Raw genomic sequence first — 18,366 nt, 5'->3', positions numbered from 1 at the left:
CATTATTCCCGTCTTCAGTGTCACATGATCCTTCAGAAATCATTTTAAAAGGCTGATTAGCTGCTCAATAAATATGTATTATTATTATTAATGTTGAAAACCTTTGTGCTTCTTAGTATTTTGTGGAAACTCTTTTTTTTTCAGGTTTATTGGACAAATATGAAGTTCAAAAGAACATCATTCTATTGAAATAGAAATTTGTAACGTTATAAATGTCTTTACTGTCAATAAGAGGAGGAAGCGCCCCCTGGTGTTCATGTTGAGCGCGCCTTGCTGCTGAGGAACCGCTAGGTGGGAATTATTCAGACATTCTCGCTGTACACTGGGAGCCACCGCAAGCACCAGAGCCATGTAAACAGAAGGCTGATTTCATAGATTTTGGCCTACAGGTTTTTAGGCAAAATCTGCAGGAATGGGCAAGCGAGATAATAGAGTGGTAAGTAAAGGTAGTTTACCAACTCGTATCGTATCGGCCTTTAAGCCGCAGTGCTAACGCGTCAAAACACTTAGCCAAACAGATTAGCCACGTCCACTTACAGAATGAATGAACACGGTTATTAGATATTGGATTTACATTGTTTTATGTTTACAGTCTGGCACAACTTGTAAAATGTTGGCATTGCTTAGATAGCATGCTAGATTGCTGGTATGGCTAATGCATGTGGCTATCTGGCTCAGACATGCTAACTCGGCTAGCACACATTCATCTTAAATGTTCTGTTATATAGAATGCTTGCTGCTGTATTTTTGGTGAGCATATATAAAATGTAATGCATAAGTAATTAAAAACTAATTTTCAGCCTAAGTGAAATTATGATAATTTGTAGTATACAGTTATTTTAGCAGTCTCCAAGTGAAACGTGGATGCTGAAGGATGTGTTTTTAAGCATGTTTTGTGATTGTTGATGATGTGCTGGCTGTATTATGAATGTTAATATCTGATTGTGTTTCAGGCATACTTGAACCCAATAGCTGCTGCCAGAGCCAGAGGACCTGTTCCCAACCATGGCACCACCATTCAGGATTATCTCAGCAGACCACGGCCATCATGGTATGGAGACATGATTATGATTCAAACTGAAGAATCGATAGTGGTTATATGTGATTTTAAGGTCTTATTTCTTTATGTGTATCTCTGTTTGTTCTGTATATCAGGGAGGAGGTAAAAGAACAACTGGAAAAGAAGAAGAAAGGCTCCAAAGCTCTGGCTGATTTTGAGGACAGAATGAACAAGGTAGGTTTTTTTTTTTTTTTTTACTAGATTCAGTGGATTTGCAATAGATTCAGATCTGCTTTGTGGATCATATGTGCTTTCACTCATTTTTCTCAGCGATGGAAGAAGGAACTGGAGAAAAACAGGGAGAAGGTACTTGGTGGAGGTGAAAAGAAAGAAAAAGACAAGCAGAAGGAAAAGAAAGAGGTAAGGGTTGATGTAGTAATCTGAGATCTCATTTATAAAACGCAAATACAGTCAGATTTTAGCCTACATTTTATGGATTTCGTCCCAAGTACTAAATCAGAAGTGAGGAATAAATAGGGATTTATAAAGGCAGAAGATGGCATGAAAATATTCCAGCTGAAGAGTATAGTGTACCAACACTGTAAAAAAAATCTGTGACATTTACGGTAAAATACCGGCAGCTGTGGTTGCCAGAACTTCACCGTAAAAAATATGGTAGCAACATTTTAGGTTTTACAGATATGTAAGATTAAACCCTAATGTACACATCTAATAAGAAAAAACGAAGAAGAAACATGTTATTTCAACAACAAAAAAACAAAATATGAAGTGTCATGCAGGGAATTCTGGGAGTGTCAATTTACAGTTTTTCTCTGTAAATTATACAATGGCTTTTTCTTTTTCACTTCCAAAAACTGTATTTTTAACAGTATTTTACTGTAAAATTACATTAAATGTTATTACATTTATTCACCGTATATAGTATGGAAACTTACTGTTAACCAGTTAACAGGTTTTTACTGTAGCATTTTTACAGTCTTTTACTGTTAAAATCACAATAATTTTTTACAGGGAACATTTTGCACTCAAATACCAGTAATAAAAAAATCCAACATCAGCTATGATAAATTGGCAATCACAATATGTATTTATTGTTATTATGGTTTGTTGTTATATTTAAAATTGGTCTATGATTTCCTGATATTTATCTTTGCTTTTTCCAGAAAAAGAAGGAGAAGAAAAAGTCCAGTAGGGTGAGGAGAGCTCTCCTTTTTCATATCCTGAGCAACTGTAAACCAGTAATTAATCAATAATGGAAAAGTGGAATATTGGTTTCAATTAATGTCCCAAACTAGAAGAGGGATTTGCATTTGTAGAGTATTTGGTATCCATCTGGCCTGTTATCCATGGGTCGGCAGATCAGTTTTAAGTGGCTTAAAATCGTAACAAATTCTGCTTTTGTTGTGTTTGGTCAAGCATTCCTCATCTTCCTCCTCCTCCTTATCGAATTCTGATTCCTCCTCCAGTTCCTCCTCAGACTCTGAAGATGTAAGTCTTGCTGATAATTAGAATTATATGTACATTATTTGCATGCATTAAAATGGCCATACCTTATCACTAAATATTCTCTGTCTGTTCTGCTGCCTTTTCAGGATGAAAAGAAAAATATGAAAAAGAAGAAAAAAAGAAAAAGATCCTCTACCCGGAAAGCGTCTGATGATTCTGACACAGAGTCAGAGACTGATAGCAGGGTATTGTTTGTTTATATCTGCAAGGAAAAACATTACATGGTTTAAAAGGATTGTTCCTGCCAGTCAAGGAAGTAGCTGGCTTAACTGAAACTAGCCACAACATATTATACATTATTCTAGATTTGCAGCTCTACTAGAAATTGCCATCTTTTGCCAAGTTGATTTGCCTCCATGAATATTAATTTCCAGTGCTGAATAAAATGAACATAAACGCTAAATTGCTGGTGATAATGAAGAGATATGTCAAGACTTGTGAGACTAAGTTTGATGTTCCTTATCTCTAGGAGTCATCCAAGAAAAAGAAGAAACTGGATGGAGAGAAAGACATGGTACTCAAGACTCATTTTATGACATTAAAGAAATAGATCACACCACAAAAGAACATTCACCCTCATGTCATTTCACACAATAGTGGAGTTTTTGAAGTTGTTTTTCACTTCAGTACAACTACAGTTCAAGTACCATATCTACCCCTTACTTTTCAAGCCTCAAGAATATGAGAGTGACAAATTTTTTTTTTTTTTTTCATATATGTATAAATATACACTACCATTCAAAAGTTTGGGGTCAGTAAGATTTTATAAAATTTTTTGAAATACCCAATACTTTTATTTAGGGCTGTCACTAATGATTATTTTGGTAATCGGTCGATTATTCTGACGATTAATTGAGTAAATCAGAATTTAAAAAAAAATAAAAATAGACATAAGCAAACTAAACTTTAAAATGACTTGAAATACATATATAATGACAATGAGGCAATAATAATAGGTTCAAATAAAATATTGAAAGCAAGTAATCATGTGGTTTTATTGAACAAAACCGTTAAAATACATAATGTAATATAATATGTAACATGTTATATAAAATGCATGCAGAGGGCGTCAGCAGCCTGACGATTGTTTACTACACTTTACAGCGCCATGTAATGTAATCCTTGTTTAATATTGACTCAACATTTAATTCAAATGTCCACTTAATCTTTAATAGTTGGCCACTTCTTTATGATAGAAATGCTACAGCCACTGTCATTTCTTGAACAAGAACATGAGGACATCAAAACATGCAAATTCAGAGCAAGGGTTTAAACTTTTATTTTAAAGTCGCGATGAACAGTTAGCCTATTTAGAAAGATAATGATGTACTCTTCTGTGTTGGCGTAGATTTATAAATGATTTACCTTATAAATCTGATAGAATGGTGCACATTGTTCCCAAATTAACATTATAAGCAACTCAGACTCACAGCATATGCAAAGATGGAGTTTGAGATGGTCCGTGCAAGTAAATGATAACTTTGTGTGGAGCAGCATTTACTGTGAATGGAGCACATAACCTACACGCATATAAATAAAGCGCATATTAAACCCGCTGTGCATAGAAATATATATCTATATATATATTTAATTTAATCGCAGTCTTTGTGAATTCACAATAGCACTATGCTTTATGATTTTTAAAAGGTTTTAATATTTCGTGCAGCCTTATAAAACGGTCTAATAATGCTTTTCATGGATTCTCATCCGTGGAATGCGCCACATCCAGTATTTTGCTGGTTAATCCACACAGGCAAAATGCAATCAAGGATTTTTTTTATATAATCGAGTACTCGAATTTAACCAAGGAATCGTGACAGAAGTGGACTGTAATAAGTGACCGTAAATACATTTATAATGTTACAAAAGATTTCGGTTTCTAACAAATGCTGTTCTTTTAAACTTTCTATTCATCAAAAAAAAGTATCATGGTTTCTACGAAAATATTAAGCAGCACAACTGTTATCAACATTGATAATAATAATAATAATTGTTTTTTTAGCAGCAAATCAGCATAATGATTTCTGAAAGATCATGTGACACTGGAGACTGGTGTAGTGGCTGCTGAAAATTCATTTTTACCATCACAGGAATACATTATATTTTAATATATTTTAAAATAGAAACAGTTATTTTTAGTTGCAATAATATTTCCCAATAATACTGTTTTTATTGTAATTTTGAACAAACAAATGCAGCCTTTGTGAGTGTAACACCGTGTCCACACCAGACGCGATGCGACAACGCAACACAACAGAATCGCTCAAATATCACAGCCATTCAGAAGCGCACTGCACTCCTAATGAAATGGGCAAGTTTATAATCTAATTCATAAATATTAAACCTTTTTAACATTATTAAAAGTACATACTGTGTGACTGATGCCATCTTTGTCATGGAAAACACTTGTTGGTTCACATTGAGTTCGCAGTTTTAACGTGTTTGCTTTAATTTATTTTCAAGATCTGAGAAAAACTATCTGTTGTTGCTTTCAGTATGGCAAAAAATGTCACACAATATGATATCCAAACTCACATTAGACACATTTAACGTTGAATAAAGCACATAATCAGTACCTGAGATTATCATTGTCATAGTTTTTATGTTGTTGTTCCAGCCGCAACCTCACAGAAACCGTTTAAAAATTAGAAACGTGTTGTCGTTGCAGCTGGTTAGGACAAAAACTCTGATTAACATGGAAAAGATACCTTTTATTGCGTGTCGCGGCGTTGCAGCACGTGTAGTTAGGGCACGGTGTAGGAGTCCTTTTTTTTAAAAACATTTAAAAATCATAGAGACCCCAAAATTTTAAACGGCAGTATATCGTATCATTTAAATATCATATATTTAATGTTTTTTGTTTGAAAGGATGAAAAGGACGGCCGAAGGAAGAGGAAAGCTGAAAGGAGTCACACAGAGTCCTCAGACGAGTCTGGTGTAGACAGAGATGTATGAGTGTGTTTAAAACCCTCTGTGACCTTAATATGTGTCATTAAATGGTTTTAGCGCAGCAAATACTGTGTGACATGCTAAACTCATCTGTGAATTTGTTTTTTTGTTTTTAGGCCGAGTCCAAAAAGAAAAAACGCAGTAGTGAAGAGGAGAAAATTACAGTAAGCCTTCCAGTGTCATAGTTAAAGTGGATTGTTTTTTGTCCATATGAGGGTGGAAATGACTGAACATGCTACCCGCATCACTCACAGAAATGTTATTCATAGTGGATTCGCTAAACAGAACTTCATAATGGCTGTTTTTAAAAAAGAAAAATCTATTTACAGGACAAGTCTAAGAAGAAAAAGAAAAAGAAGAAGCATAAGAAACACAGCAAAAAGAAAAAGAGGAAGACATCCGGCTCTGAGTTGGACTAAAGGACTAGTGAGTGTGGCGTCCTGCACAATAGGCAGCTGGAATTCGAGTGGGAATATAGACGGAGCTCTTGCCAGACTGTGGGGGGAAAAACATTAGATATTTGTCCCAGTGATTCTTAAAAGTGGGTGCTTCTTAGCACTGTGCGGCTTTGTGGCCGACTTGGATGAGAGGATCATTTGGCCGGGGAGTTATAAGGGGTTTGAGGTTCATTATGTCAGGTTTGTGTTTTTTTTTTTTTTAAGCAGATGATTCTCAGTCCAAATAAAGGTCATTTACACCACTGGCGGCCCTGTGTACAGTATGTTTTTGCTGATTTGGATCTGCATGAGAAATTCTGGTTTACAGGTTGTAATGGCGGCCGATTTGCAGTAAATATTTTTAGAAAATTAATGCTTCTGTTTTTCCCTATGAAACTGACAATGGTCTTTCTGTGATATTAGAACGAAGCAGAGTCTTCAGCGGCATGGCAAAACAACTGTATGTTGCCCAAGTTGTGAATGTGAGCTTGCACTTTGTTAATTGTAATGCAATAAAACACCACAAAAAAAGAAGGTAAAACTGCACAAAATTCAAATATACACTACCGTTCAAAAGTTTGGGGGTCGGTAAGAGTTGTAAATGTTTTCAAAAAGCTGCTAATGCTCACCAAGGCTGCATTTATATGATCAAAAATACAGTAAAAACAGTTCTATTGTAAAATATTAAGATTGTTAAAAATAACTTTTCTATTTGAATATATTTTAAAGCGTAATTTATTCCTGTGAAGGCAAATCTGAATTTTCAGCAGCCATTCTAATATGCTAATTTGGTGCTCAAGAAACATTTCTTAGTAATGTTGGAAAAAGTTTTGCTGCTTAATGTTTTTGTAAAAACTGTTTTTTTTGTTTTTTTTTCAGATGAATAGAAAGTTCAAAAGAGCACCATCATCTTTACTGACATGTTTGATCAATTTAATGTGTCCTTGCTGAATTTACCTATTAATTTCTCCAAACTTTTGAACAGTAGTGCTTATATATATTAATCCTATGATACATTAGTCTTAATCTGCCGTTTATGAGCATGGTTTATTAAACTTTTGGTTAGATAGTACTTCTGCACGTGACCTTTAGAAGTGCTATTTTAATACTAGCTGTGGACTTAAATTACACTTTTCATGTCAATTCGGGTATTTATCTCGAGCTTTGTTCCAAGTTTGTGTGTGATGACTCTGAAAAACATTGTTTTGTGTCTTAAGTCATGCATGGATTTAGGCGAAACTTTGCATGTCCATGCATTGTATGCCCCTGTGTCTGTCTGGGACTTGAATGTCAGTCTATGCTGGTTTCACACTTGTAGCTGTGTGTGTGTGTGTGTACCGCAACTGTTTAAGAGAACTTTCCTCTTGTGATCTGACACTGTGCTTAAGCAGTGTATATCTGCAGTGAATGTGTATCGGTGAGACTGTCTCTGGCCCTCAGGGTGACAGCAGTGTTTTGGAAGCTCAGCCAGGTGTATGTGTCCAAATGGCACGTGGGAGGGGCCTCAACTAGCTTCTCTCATTTCCCAGGCAAATACTGTCACCAGTTCCCTTTTCTTGTCGCACAGCTTCTAGAGATTATATAGCAGAAATGGAATGTGTTGGAGTCACTATGTTTCTGCTCATGTTCACCTTATTTCTAATCATTCCTGGTAAGATGTTTTTCATTAATTTTTGAATGAATGGAAGCAGTGATGTTACACACTAAAACTTTAAATATAATTTTTTTTTTTGTGAGGTTAAGCCAATGTGAGGTTAAGCCAATGAGAGAAAGTCCTCTGGCCCTCAGGGTGACAGCAGTGTTTTGGAAGCTCAGCCAGGTGTATGTGTCCAAATGGCACGTGGGAGGGGCCTCAACTAGCTTCTCTCATTTCCCAGGCAAATACTGTCACCAGTTCCCTTTTCTTGTCGCACAGCTTCTAGAGATTATATAGCAGGGAAGGAATGTGTTGGAGTCACTATGTTTCTGCTCATGTTCACCTTATTTCTAATCATTCCTGGTAAGATGTTTTTCATTAATTTTTGAATGAATGGAAGCAGTGATGTTACACACTAAAACTTTAAATATAATTTTTTTTTTTTTTGGCCAAAAATGTGAGGTTAAGCCAATGAGAGAAAGTCAATATTTTGGGATGTCATCTAATTAAATGCATTTCTAGAGTAAAATGTTTATTATTTAACCTGAAATGCCATTGAAAAATGTTGTGTACATATCTAAAGAAAAAGATGGAGAGATACTCTGGAAAACATGTCATTTAAATATTTTTTTGTAAATATTGTTGCTTTCTATTGACGACTTGAATTTCAGCAAAAACAACCTTCTCTCCACATTATTTCAAGTAGCAAGGTGGCACAGAACCTGAAAGAATAGAACTGTGGTTTTGTTTTAATTCTGAAACAGCGTGGCGCTTACTTCCTATTTTCACTTCCATATTGAAATTTTCAGTGGAATATATTCTCACTTTAACATCAGTTAGCAAACAAAGGTGTATATATATATATTGATATTTTAAAAACCTTGTCAAATATAATTTTAATAATTCAATGAGCATTTTTATATAAAAACATGGGATTTCATAAAAGATTTTATGGATTAAAAATGCTATTATTTTTTGTGCTAAATGAAATGTTGAACATTTTAACATAAGCACAATTTGTCCGCTATCATGATTGTAAAATTTCTGATGTCTTATTACAGTTTTCACAATTCTATTTCAGTCAACACACAAAATGTAAAATATATCTTAAAATATAATATAAAAAAAATATATATATATATACACACACACATTTTTTATTTTTAAAATGTTTTTAATTAATACAATTATGTAATACATTTCGAGATTAAGATGAGACATGACAAGACATACATATGACTCGTAGTCTTATGGCAGACACTTCCTACGTTTAGCTTTTTGTGTCACATGATGCTTTAAAAATACACAAACAAACATTCAAGGCTTAGTGGATTATTCACGGTCAGGCTTTTGTTCATTTTCCAGTCCACACATTTGTATGTGCATTTTGGTTGCATCATAAATGGCCGTAGTGGATTATCAAGGGGTATGAATAGTCTAATGTTTGCTTGTGTTTGGAGATGCGTAAGGAGTTGATTGTCTGCTTGTTGGTGTGAACAGCTCAATTCCTAATGCCTATTGTCGTGGTGGTGTAAGTGCACTGTTGCTATCCCCGCAATAATTCTCACCTCATTTGGAGACAATAAGACCAGATCAGGCCAAGCACAATTATTAGTGATGTATTCATAGCTTAGTGTGGCGTAAACACAGGCACGCTTTTTGCTTTCACCGAATCTGCCCTCTGGTCCTTTGTGCGTGCAATAGGTGCAATAGGGGGTGTCTTTATTTATGTGAACAGCTCAATTCCTAATGCCTATTGTCGTGGTGGTGTAAGTGCACTGTTGCTATCCCCGCAATAATTCTCACCTCATTTGGAGACAATAAGACCAGATCAGGCCAAGCACAATTATTAGTGATGTATTCATAGCTTAGTGTGGCGTAAACACAGGCACGCTTTTTGCTTCCACCGAATCTGCCCTCTGGTCCTTTGTGCGTGCAATAGGGGTGTCTTTATTTATTATTTAGTGCACAACACGAGCCACGCAGTTATCTATTGTAATGCACAACACTGGCTGTCAGCAGACCGGTAGAAGTGAGTAAAGGGGTGGAGATGGCCGTGTCCGGGTAGTTAAGGGGCCCAAGAGCAATAAAGGGGGAGGAGTATGAGACTGTTTACCTGCTTACTGCCTACCTGCCTGCTGCCACACGGCCTTGCCTAGCAACGTAATACAGATTAACAGCTTTCAGTTAAAGCAGGGCCTCCAGTCCACAGCCTACGTTCATTTCATCCATGCAAAAGAAATCTTATTCTTAAGTAAATGAGATACGACAAGAGTTCAGTAGAGTCCACGTTATCTTCACAGCATTATGGGAGCATTATTTTTGCAATCAGGTCTCCATGACTTCATGCAGTGTATGCGATTCCTGAGTGTTTGCTCACGGACCAGTACCGACAAATTAGAGAGAACTTGATGTTTGATCACTATCATTCTGAGAAGTTGGTCAATATTTGCTCACGCAGGTATAGGATCAAGCTGCGAGGGCAAAGGCAGTGGTGATTAAACTGCAGATCTGTGTGTATGAACTAATTAATGATGTGGATAAATCCAGTGTCATGCTGGAATTGCAGATTATGTGAGGGTAAGGTATGTCTTACTCTGCAAATTTCCTTTTGTATAGTTCATTTGAAGTGTCCAAGTGAACTGAAGGAGAAGGAAAATTGCTCAGATTAGCGACGGATTTAGATTAATGATTTAACCGGCAATGTCACTGTTAATGATAAACATTACAGGCTCTCATGTAGTACCGTTCTGCGTAAATGACCAAAAACATAAATATTGAGCACTCGAGGCCTGGGATGGTTTTGATGGTGTACATACAGAGGGTCTTCTCTGCTTTATGGACAGTTCTGTGTGTGTTGTCCCTTGTGAAAAAGAAGTGTGCTGTATTGAATGTTCACTTGTAGTGTACTTTACATATTAAAAGTATATTTTTAAAAACCTGTACTTGCAGATAATATAATATTAAGGAAATGAAAGGCTATGTAAATATACTTACATGACCGTTTCCTAACACACTTAAGTGCACTTTTAAAAAGTGCATTTTGTAATAATGTCAAATTAAAATCATTTATATTACAAATTTATGTTATGTTATGTTATAATTTTACCTGTAGTGTGTTAATAAATATTACATTTGAATTAATATATATACAACACAAGAGACAATAGTGCTGTCCCCAACCTAAAAGAGCAATGCAAGTTGTTAAGAGATTGTTATGTAATGGCATGTGAACTTGTAGTTGTACTCCTTATGCAGCAACTTGTTAGCATCAAGTGTTGCTAATGCACACAACGTTTTCAAACTTCACATTTTAACTATGACTGTGTGCAATTTATATTGTAGAACAAAATTGGTAATGAAAGTCTCTTTGAGTCCAGTGACCTTATTTTAACTATAATTTAAAAAACGCTATTCTAAAAATCTGTTTGAACTTCCTAATAGAATCCATGGTGACGTAGTTTTCCGTTTGGCCTACAAATGGACGTCATGAATGTATAGCTCTTTTAACATTACACAAAACTGTTTATATGTGTACATTTTACTTGTATTTTTTGACAGTACATTAAGCACCATTTAACACTCTCTTTTAAACAGGTACGGACTCTAAATGCATTGAATGCGTTTCACTGCAGCCCACACAGCATGGGAAAATGGGGGACCCGATGCTCCTCAAAGTTGAGACTCATTTTGATGTCCACAATGTGACGTTCCAGGGGTTCTGGTGCAAGATTAAGCCTAATAACACTCTTTTGGTCACTTTCAACAATATCAATGCCATCCCAAATCTGCGCCTAAAGAACAGTCCGGCACTCAGTTTGCCTGATGTCTCAATATATTTTGAACATCTGGATGAAGACACACAGGGGGAATATGAGCTGCAGATCAACATCATCTTCCCAGGAATTCCCAGTCCAGTTGCTGTCACAAAAAGAGTGACAGTCACAGTCAGTGGTAAGAGCATTTGAGTGTTTTGGGAAGGATCTCATTTATGACAGCTGTTAATGTAGTGTTAGTTACTAATGCTTTTAACATCTTGTGAAACTGTCATTCATATGGAAGCTGTTTTCATCTCAGAGTAAAAAAAAATTCAATTCATACCTCACAATGGTGATTTAATTTCTCACAGTTGACTTTATACCTACCAATGTGACTTCATAAATTTCAATGACTTTAAATCCTGCCATGTGCCATATTGTGCAACTGTGACTTTGTTTCTCATAATTGTGACTTTATTCACCTTATTTTTCAACGCGAAAGTGAGGTATTTTCTGTGAATGTATAAGACTTCCGATTCATTATTCCCTATTATATAAATACAGTAACTAGAAAAAAAACTGTAAACAGTTTAGCAAACAGTAAAACTATTTGGCTAGAACCAGTGTGTTCATGATTACGATAATATATTTAAAATAATATGATAACAAATACCAGTTTCTAATGTTAAGCAGCGTGACTGACTGTTTTTGTACAGTTAAAATAACTGGATGCAAATGACAACGGAAGCCGCGCACATTCAAGTTACAAATGGCCGCACCCACTGTTACTTAAAAAATAAGGTGAATATCTGACAGATTTTTTTTTTTCTCTCTCTGAGACATAAACGGGCTTCCATACATACATATCAGAGTATCTCTTTTCTTGAAAGTACTTAATTTAATGTCTTTTCTGCTCCCAGTGCCTGTGTCCATGCCCGTTATTACTAAGACCCCAGAATCAGAACTGGTGGAAGACAGGGACAATGTGACACTGACTTGTTCTGTTGAACATGGGACAAATGTTCAGTTCAAATGGCTAAAAAACAACATGGTGGTTGGTCCAAGTGAATGGCATACATTCTCAAAAGATCATGGGACACTTGTTATAAACCCTGTTAAGAAAGAAGACATCGGTCAATACAATTGTGAGGCCCAAAACCACATTAGCAGTAAGCTAAGCAAACAGGCTGAGCTCATTGTGTTCTGTGAGTATCTAATATACTTTTCCGACTCCAAGCTCATTTATCATCTGTTGTCATTCCATGTGTAAATCATCGCATCGTTATTGCACACTGGTTCCTCCTGCAGCCTGAGAATTACCTGCTGTTTGCATTGCTACTCAGACGTTAAACATGTCATTTATATTAAAACAAAAGTCGACCTGAAATATGAATATGGATCACTTAAATTTTCCCCTCATTAAAAAAGTTGTACCTCTAAAGAAATGAATAGTATTTGTTTGAAAAATATGTTTAAAATCATGTACATTCACATAATATCAGTAGCCTAATAAAAGCTGATTTATTTTATATACAAATTGTCACCATGGGGTTCATGGGGGCTGCAATTTTGAAATCACATGACCACCTGAAAAATTACTCTGTTTTTCTCCTTAATTTTCCTATTGTTGTACAATATGACTGACATAATAAATTAATAGTAATAGAACTATTTATAGTAATAGAACTAAAAGTAATAGACAATTGCAATGAAATTTCTTTTAAATGAATGTTGAAAAAGAAACGACTAATAATGTTTTTGTAACGTTACCAAATTTTTCAGACGGGCCTTATAACTTGGCAGTAAATTCTGACCAAGGTCTGAAAACTGAAGGGGTGTTCATGGTGAACCTGGAGGAACTGGTCTTTTTTGAGTGTATTGCAGACTCCAACCCTCCCAACACCTGCGTCTGGATCTCTAAGACGAAGAACGGCACAGAGGTTCTCATGACTGGACCACGGTTCGAAGTGAAGCCGTATGAGTTACCCCAGGGTAAAGAGTTCTTGTGTAGAGCATTCAACAATATGACTAAGAAGCAGGACGAGACCAAGTTCACACTGGTGATGGCCAGTCTTGACAGAGGTATGTTTGCGTTCACTGTTTTAGATCTGCACATTCATCCTCATGCCAAAATAATGACAGTAATTTCATAAAAAGGACCCTCAAATTATTTTATTAAATTCTTCTGACCTAATCAAATCAAAGTAAATTGACACTACTGAAGCTTAAATAATTCTACAAACAAACAAATAAATAAATATTGTTTAATAATAATACAAAATAGGCTATATTTAATAATAAGAATAATAATGACAAAAACTGTAATAATGACAAAAATGGTTACTGGCTTTAGTGTTTTAAGTTAATCTATCTTATTTGTTATTCTTTTATTCCATCCATTGTCAGTCTGCATGGTCGTGGCAAGCTGTTTTTTTTTTCTCCCCAGTTGCTAAGTGCAAATCTGTCCCACCTGTGATTAAGTGTTGCTGTTCCACTGGAAAGTAAATAGGGGCTGGCACCTGTCCTTATTGTTTACGTTGTTACAGGCAGTGAATTTTGGTTCAGTGTGGATACGGAATAAAAAAAAATGCAAGCATGCAATGCAAGTTCTTGGTTGTTTAAAGGTGAAGATCACACCAGAAATGATGGATTTTAAAATATAAAATGTAAGTAACACTGATATCGATCTGTTTCCAGAAAAAGCCAAATATAGCCAGGAAGGGAGTGTGCTGTCTTCATTGGCTTTCATTACAATCTCGTCAGTCCTCATCATAGTGTGTATGATGTTTGTGCTCCTAAGGAAGAGTTGCCATCCAAGAAGAAGTATGATCTCATTCTGATTTTTAAAGATATTCAGGCATCACCTTAATAATGTGTCATTTGAACAAAATCATTATTTATTAAATCATTTGTTTAAAGACCCCCCATTTGTGGCTTTAAGTCAGAGAGTGCTTTGTGTGTTTGCCATCTGTATGCTAGTGCACTCGGATATATACATGTAAAAATGACTCATTCTGTACTACACAGATTTTCATCTAATCAAAAGCTCTCCAAAAAGAGTCCCTCATCCCCTTTAACTATGTCTGTTTGCTTAAAAAAAGATGTAATCTAAAAATACAGAAACATATCAACACAGGACAGAAAACTGTTTCAACTTATTTCAAAGGGGTCTTTAATATTTAAATCAAATAATTGTAATTCACATGTAATTTTTATCATTTTTCTACAGTGATAAAGACTATCTACAGGCGGTAAGAAAATATTTCTTATCTATACAAATATCTGAGAAATATATGATGCGTTTATTTATTTAAGTGACATCATTGATGGATTGATCCTGTCCTCCAGGCCAATGACAGAGCAGAGAGGACTGCACCGCTCTGGTAGGTTTACTGCATGTCTCGGACTACAATATACCTGTGTTGTTAAGCAGTGATGTGTACACTACCTCTCTGTGCAAACAAACTCCCCAAGCCCATTAACATCACAACTGCTATAATCATATCGGCTTGGTTTCTGTCAGCATACATTATAAACATATTTTCCACCTTGCTGGTGCTGGCTTTACTTGGCTATACACAGTTACTCCCTTTGGAAAATAAATAGGATATTACCTATTATACTGTCTAAAATAAAATACTTGTGTGCCAGTGAACTAAAAAGGGTGGATAGTAATGATTCAAACATTGTTTAATGATTACTGTGAGAACAAATTGCTTTAAATAGCCTACATTACATAATATGGATCTCAATAGAAGTTAATGGCTAATAAAGTTGTTTCATTACAAATAAAATGATAAATAAAAACGAATAAATAGATGAAAAATAAATCAACAGAATATTTATATTACTTAGTGTATAGTATATATTATACAGTGCCTAAAATTGGCTTTGTATTGTGATAAATATACACTAATCTGATTAATATACCTACTTGCAGGTCATGAAGATGCAGCTGAAGACTTTGGCATTTATGAATTTGTCTCTGTACCTGGGAAAATGGAGTCAACACAGGTAAAAAAAAAAAAAAAAAAATCACTTGGTGTTTTGCATGAGCAGTTTTGCCCCAGAACAGTTTGATATTTCTTCTCTGTGTTTTCCAGGCATCCTGCAGGTCTTTGACACGGCTTGATTCAGTCAAAGATTTGCATACCACCATCTATGATGTCATCAAACATGTGCCTGAAACTCCAACGCTGAGTCTTTTGAAATGAGAGAGGTGGATAGTCACGAGGTGTGCTCGGATGTAAAGATGAAAGGCGTTTCACTATTTTTTTCTGCCAATTTTTCTCTCTACAGTCACACATTTAAGCACAACTTTTGTTTTACAATTATTCGTTTTTATACTATACTAATCATACATTTATAAACTTGTGCTGGACACTGAAGTTTTTATTGTCTTAAAATAAGAGAACTATGAGATTTTTTTTTTCTGTAGCAGCATGCTTAATGAAAAGCTGAGAGTATTTATATATAAATACAGTCGTCATATAACGTTGTTGTTTCTGCATTTTGAATGTAAATATGATGTATGCATCTTGTACATTGAATCTGTATTTTTTTTGCACACTGCAGCGTATTCTGTTATATTGCTCATTATATTTTCAAGATGCCACATGACATGCTATATATATATTTCACGGGTAGCAGTTTGTTGAATGTAAAACAGGCATCTTCTGTCTGTTTTGTTTTCTATGTGTTCCACCTGCACCTGTTCACGTTTTAAACACAGATGGATGCTCCGGAATTTGAAAATAAAGGTTTTTAGAATAGTTGTTATTTTATTAAATATAAGACATAACAAGAATTTTGATTTACTTTTTAGAGTTTAGCTCTCTGAATTTATTATGTTGATGAAAATGCTGCATCTCTGAGTCTCATTTTATGTTTGTGCATCATAAATGTTTAAATGTCTAAAATTTCAAAGGTGAATATTAGAAATATGGCAAGTATTGCAGTGAGTCTATCTGTGTACATATTAAGCTGATAATTGAAATTTTGGTAAGCACTGTTGGGTATTTCAACCAGAGAGATTGTCTGGTAGCTATAACCGGCAATATACTGGAACAAACACAGTGCTTTATAAAAGGATGATTTATAATATGACCATGTGTGTATTTTCTCAGTTTCAAAGGAAGAGCAGAAGCATTCATCAACAGCTCAGCTGCCTGGAGCGAGGTGCCACTCCCTTATTTGAGAGGGAAATTTTCAGTGATATCAGCGGCGCTTTATTGACGAGAAACACTTGCTCTCTTATGTGTGCTCACATCAGCATGAACAGCCAGTTGGAAGGGCTCGTCTCTAACACCCACGCTAGAATATTTTTGTCAGGTAGCAGATATTTTTGCTGTAAACTTTTCTCTGAACTGTGAGATGTAAAATCCCCAAACAAATGAGGTTTTGTGGCATTTTCCAAGAATCCTTGACTCGTTCTATGTTACGTGTCTGTGGACCTCAAGTGCAACACACAGTGCAGTCTTCTACAACAGACAGAAATAAGTTGTGCGTGTGTGTGTGTGTGTGTGTGTGTGTGTGTGTAGTCAGGGGTCTAGACATTTTTAGAAAATTCAGGAGACACCTTATAGCTTTCATTTTTAATAATCTCTCAAAAAGCTGGGAGGAGAAATCTAAATATCTAATAATGGTCTCTACACCCCATTATACAAATATAATTGCTTTCTCAGAGGCATGCCAGATTTTTAATTTGCTTTAAATGTAAAACTGATAAAAACAAATAAGCACGAGAACCACCATTTTGTCTTCAGAGAATGCCACAGGAAAACAAAAAAGAGGAAAAAGTCAAAATTATGAAAAAAGTCAATTATGAAATATAAAGTTGACATTGTGATATAAAAAGTGGAAGTTATGACACAAGCATAATTATGACAAAATGTGAAAAACTCAAAAGAAAAAAGTACAAATTATGACTTCAAAAGTCGAAATTATGAGATAAAAGTCATAATTATTATTTTTATATCTTTTAGATTTTTTTATATATATAAGCATAATTTCTACTTTTAGGTCATAATTACTATGTATCAAAGCATGATTTTTCTTATGAGGTGGAACTGAGGCTATATGGGATACAGCTACGGCCACTGGAAATGCGCACATCAGTAATTTTTGTCACGCTGAACAACAACTGTAACTGGGCTTCCATATTAAAGGGGTCATATGATGCTGCTAAAAAGAACATTATTTTGTGTATTTGGTGTAATGAAATGTGTTTATGCGGTTTAAAGTTTAAAAAACACATTATTTTCCACATACTGTACATTATTGTTTCTCCTCTATGCCCGCCTTTTTGAAACACGTCGATTTTTACAAAGCTCATCGGTCTGAAAAAGTGAGGTGTGCTGTGATTGGCCAGCTATTCAGTGTGTTGTGATTGGCCGAATACCTCAAGCGTGAGACGGAAATGTTACGCCCCTCACCATACTGTTGATGCCGTGACCGGCCGGAGAGACCAGACAAAAACATTAAAATCAATTACAAACGAGGCATTTGATGCATCCAGTGGGGACATAATTACTGATTATAATGACTTATACTGTCTTTTTACAGCGTTGCGTTCCATCGCGCACTTTTGGAAGACCAAACAAAGTAGTTTCGCTTTCACAACGAAGCACACAGTGTCTCCAACGGCATGGCGGCAGCGGCAACAATACTACAGTGTGAATAAAAGTTACGCCTTCTTTTCTTTGCGTGAACATTTGGGCGGCGTTATGCAAATCTTCCCACAGTGAGGTAGATATGTGGGGGCATGTTAGAACGAGCCGTTTTAGGTAGGCGTGGTTAACTCTTAACTTTTATAAAGAATATATCTTTGGATTTGAGACTTTAGTCTTTGCAACTTTACAGATCTTCTTTATGCACCAAGAGCTTGTAACACAAAGAGAAAGGAAAAATTGAAATCACATCATATGACCCCTTTAAAACGAGAAGAAAGTTGTGTCTGAAAGCTGCAATCGATTTTTTAATTCGTTAAATGAATGGAGAATATTGTGTTTTTCCATTTCCGTCGGTGGGGCTCTAGCACTAGTCTAGGCACTTATTCCC

General features: G+C 35.5%; 2 protein-coding genes across 4 annotated transcripts; both read left to right on the top strand.

Moving 5' to 3' along the window:
• Positions 1–248: 248 nt before the first annotated feature.
• On the top strand, positions 249–6,466 carry LOC107712925 (protein FAM133-like). Of its 2 annotated transcripts, none has more exons than XM_016518326.1 (11): positions 249–436; positions 954–1,051; positions 1,156–1,234; positions 1,331–1,420; positions 2,185–2,259; positions 2,438–2,509; positions 2,614–2,712; positions 2,997–3,041; positions 5,396–5,476; positions 5,593–5,640; positions 5,806–6,466. In XM_016518326.1, the coding sequence occupies exons 1-11, from the start codon at positions 413–415 to the stop codon at positions 5,893–5,895; spliced, it is 801 nt and encodes a 266-aa protein (XP_016373812.1). In that variant the 5' UTR covers positions 249–412; the 3' UTR covers positions 5,896–6,466. The 2 variants fall into 2 exon arrangements, with proteins under 2 accessions (XP_016373812.1, XP_016373813.1); XM_016518327.1 differs by having other exon boundaries at positions 2,185–2,214; positions 5,806–6,465.
• Positions 6,467–6,912: 446 nt separating this feature from the next.
• On the top strand, positions 6,913–15,683 carry LOC107712921 (HEPACAM family member 2-like). 2 transcript variants are annotated; one of them, XM_016518323.1, is made up of 9 exons: positions 6,913–7,564; positions 11,147–11,503; positions 12,228–12,512; positions 13,090–13,389; positions 14,005–14,130; positions 14,537–14,558; positions 14,656–14,690; positions 15,248–15,321; positions 15,411–15,683. In XM_016518323.1, exons 1-9 carry the CDS (start codon positions 7,504–7,506, stop codon positions 15,519–15,521), a joined length of 1,371 nt encoding a protein of 456 aa, XP_016373809.1. In that variant the 5' UTR covers positions 6,913–7,503; the 3' UTR covers positions 15,522–15,683. The 2 variants fall into 2 exon arrangements, with proteins under 2 accessions (XP_016373809.1, XP_016373808.1); XM_016518322.1 differs by lacking the exons at positions 6,913–7,564; positions 14,656–14,690; positions 15,248–15,321; positions 15,411–15,683 and adding an exon at positions 7,860–7,912 and having other exon boundaries at positions 14,537–14,604.
• Positions 15,684–18,366: the final 2,683 nt, after the last annotated feature.

This window comes from Sinocyclocheilus rhinocerous, unplaced genomic scaffold, assembly GCF_001515625.1.
Source record: "Sinocyclocheilus rhinocerous isolate Xijiao unplaced genomic scaffold, SAMN03320098_v1.1 scaffold3131, whole genome shotgun sequence".
In the NCBI taxonomy this organism is placed as follows: Eukaryota; Metazoa; Chordata; class Actinopteri; order Cypriniformes; family Cyprinidae; genus Sinocyclocheilus; species Sinocyclocheilus rhinocerous.
The sequence above is the reverse complement of the archived record's forward strand: the minus strand, read 5'-3'. Positions and strand labels throughout refer to the sequence as shown.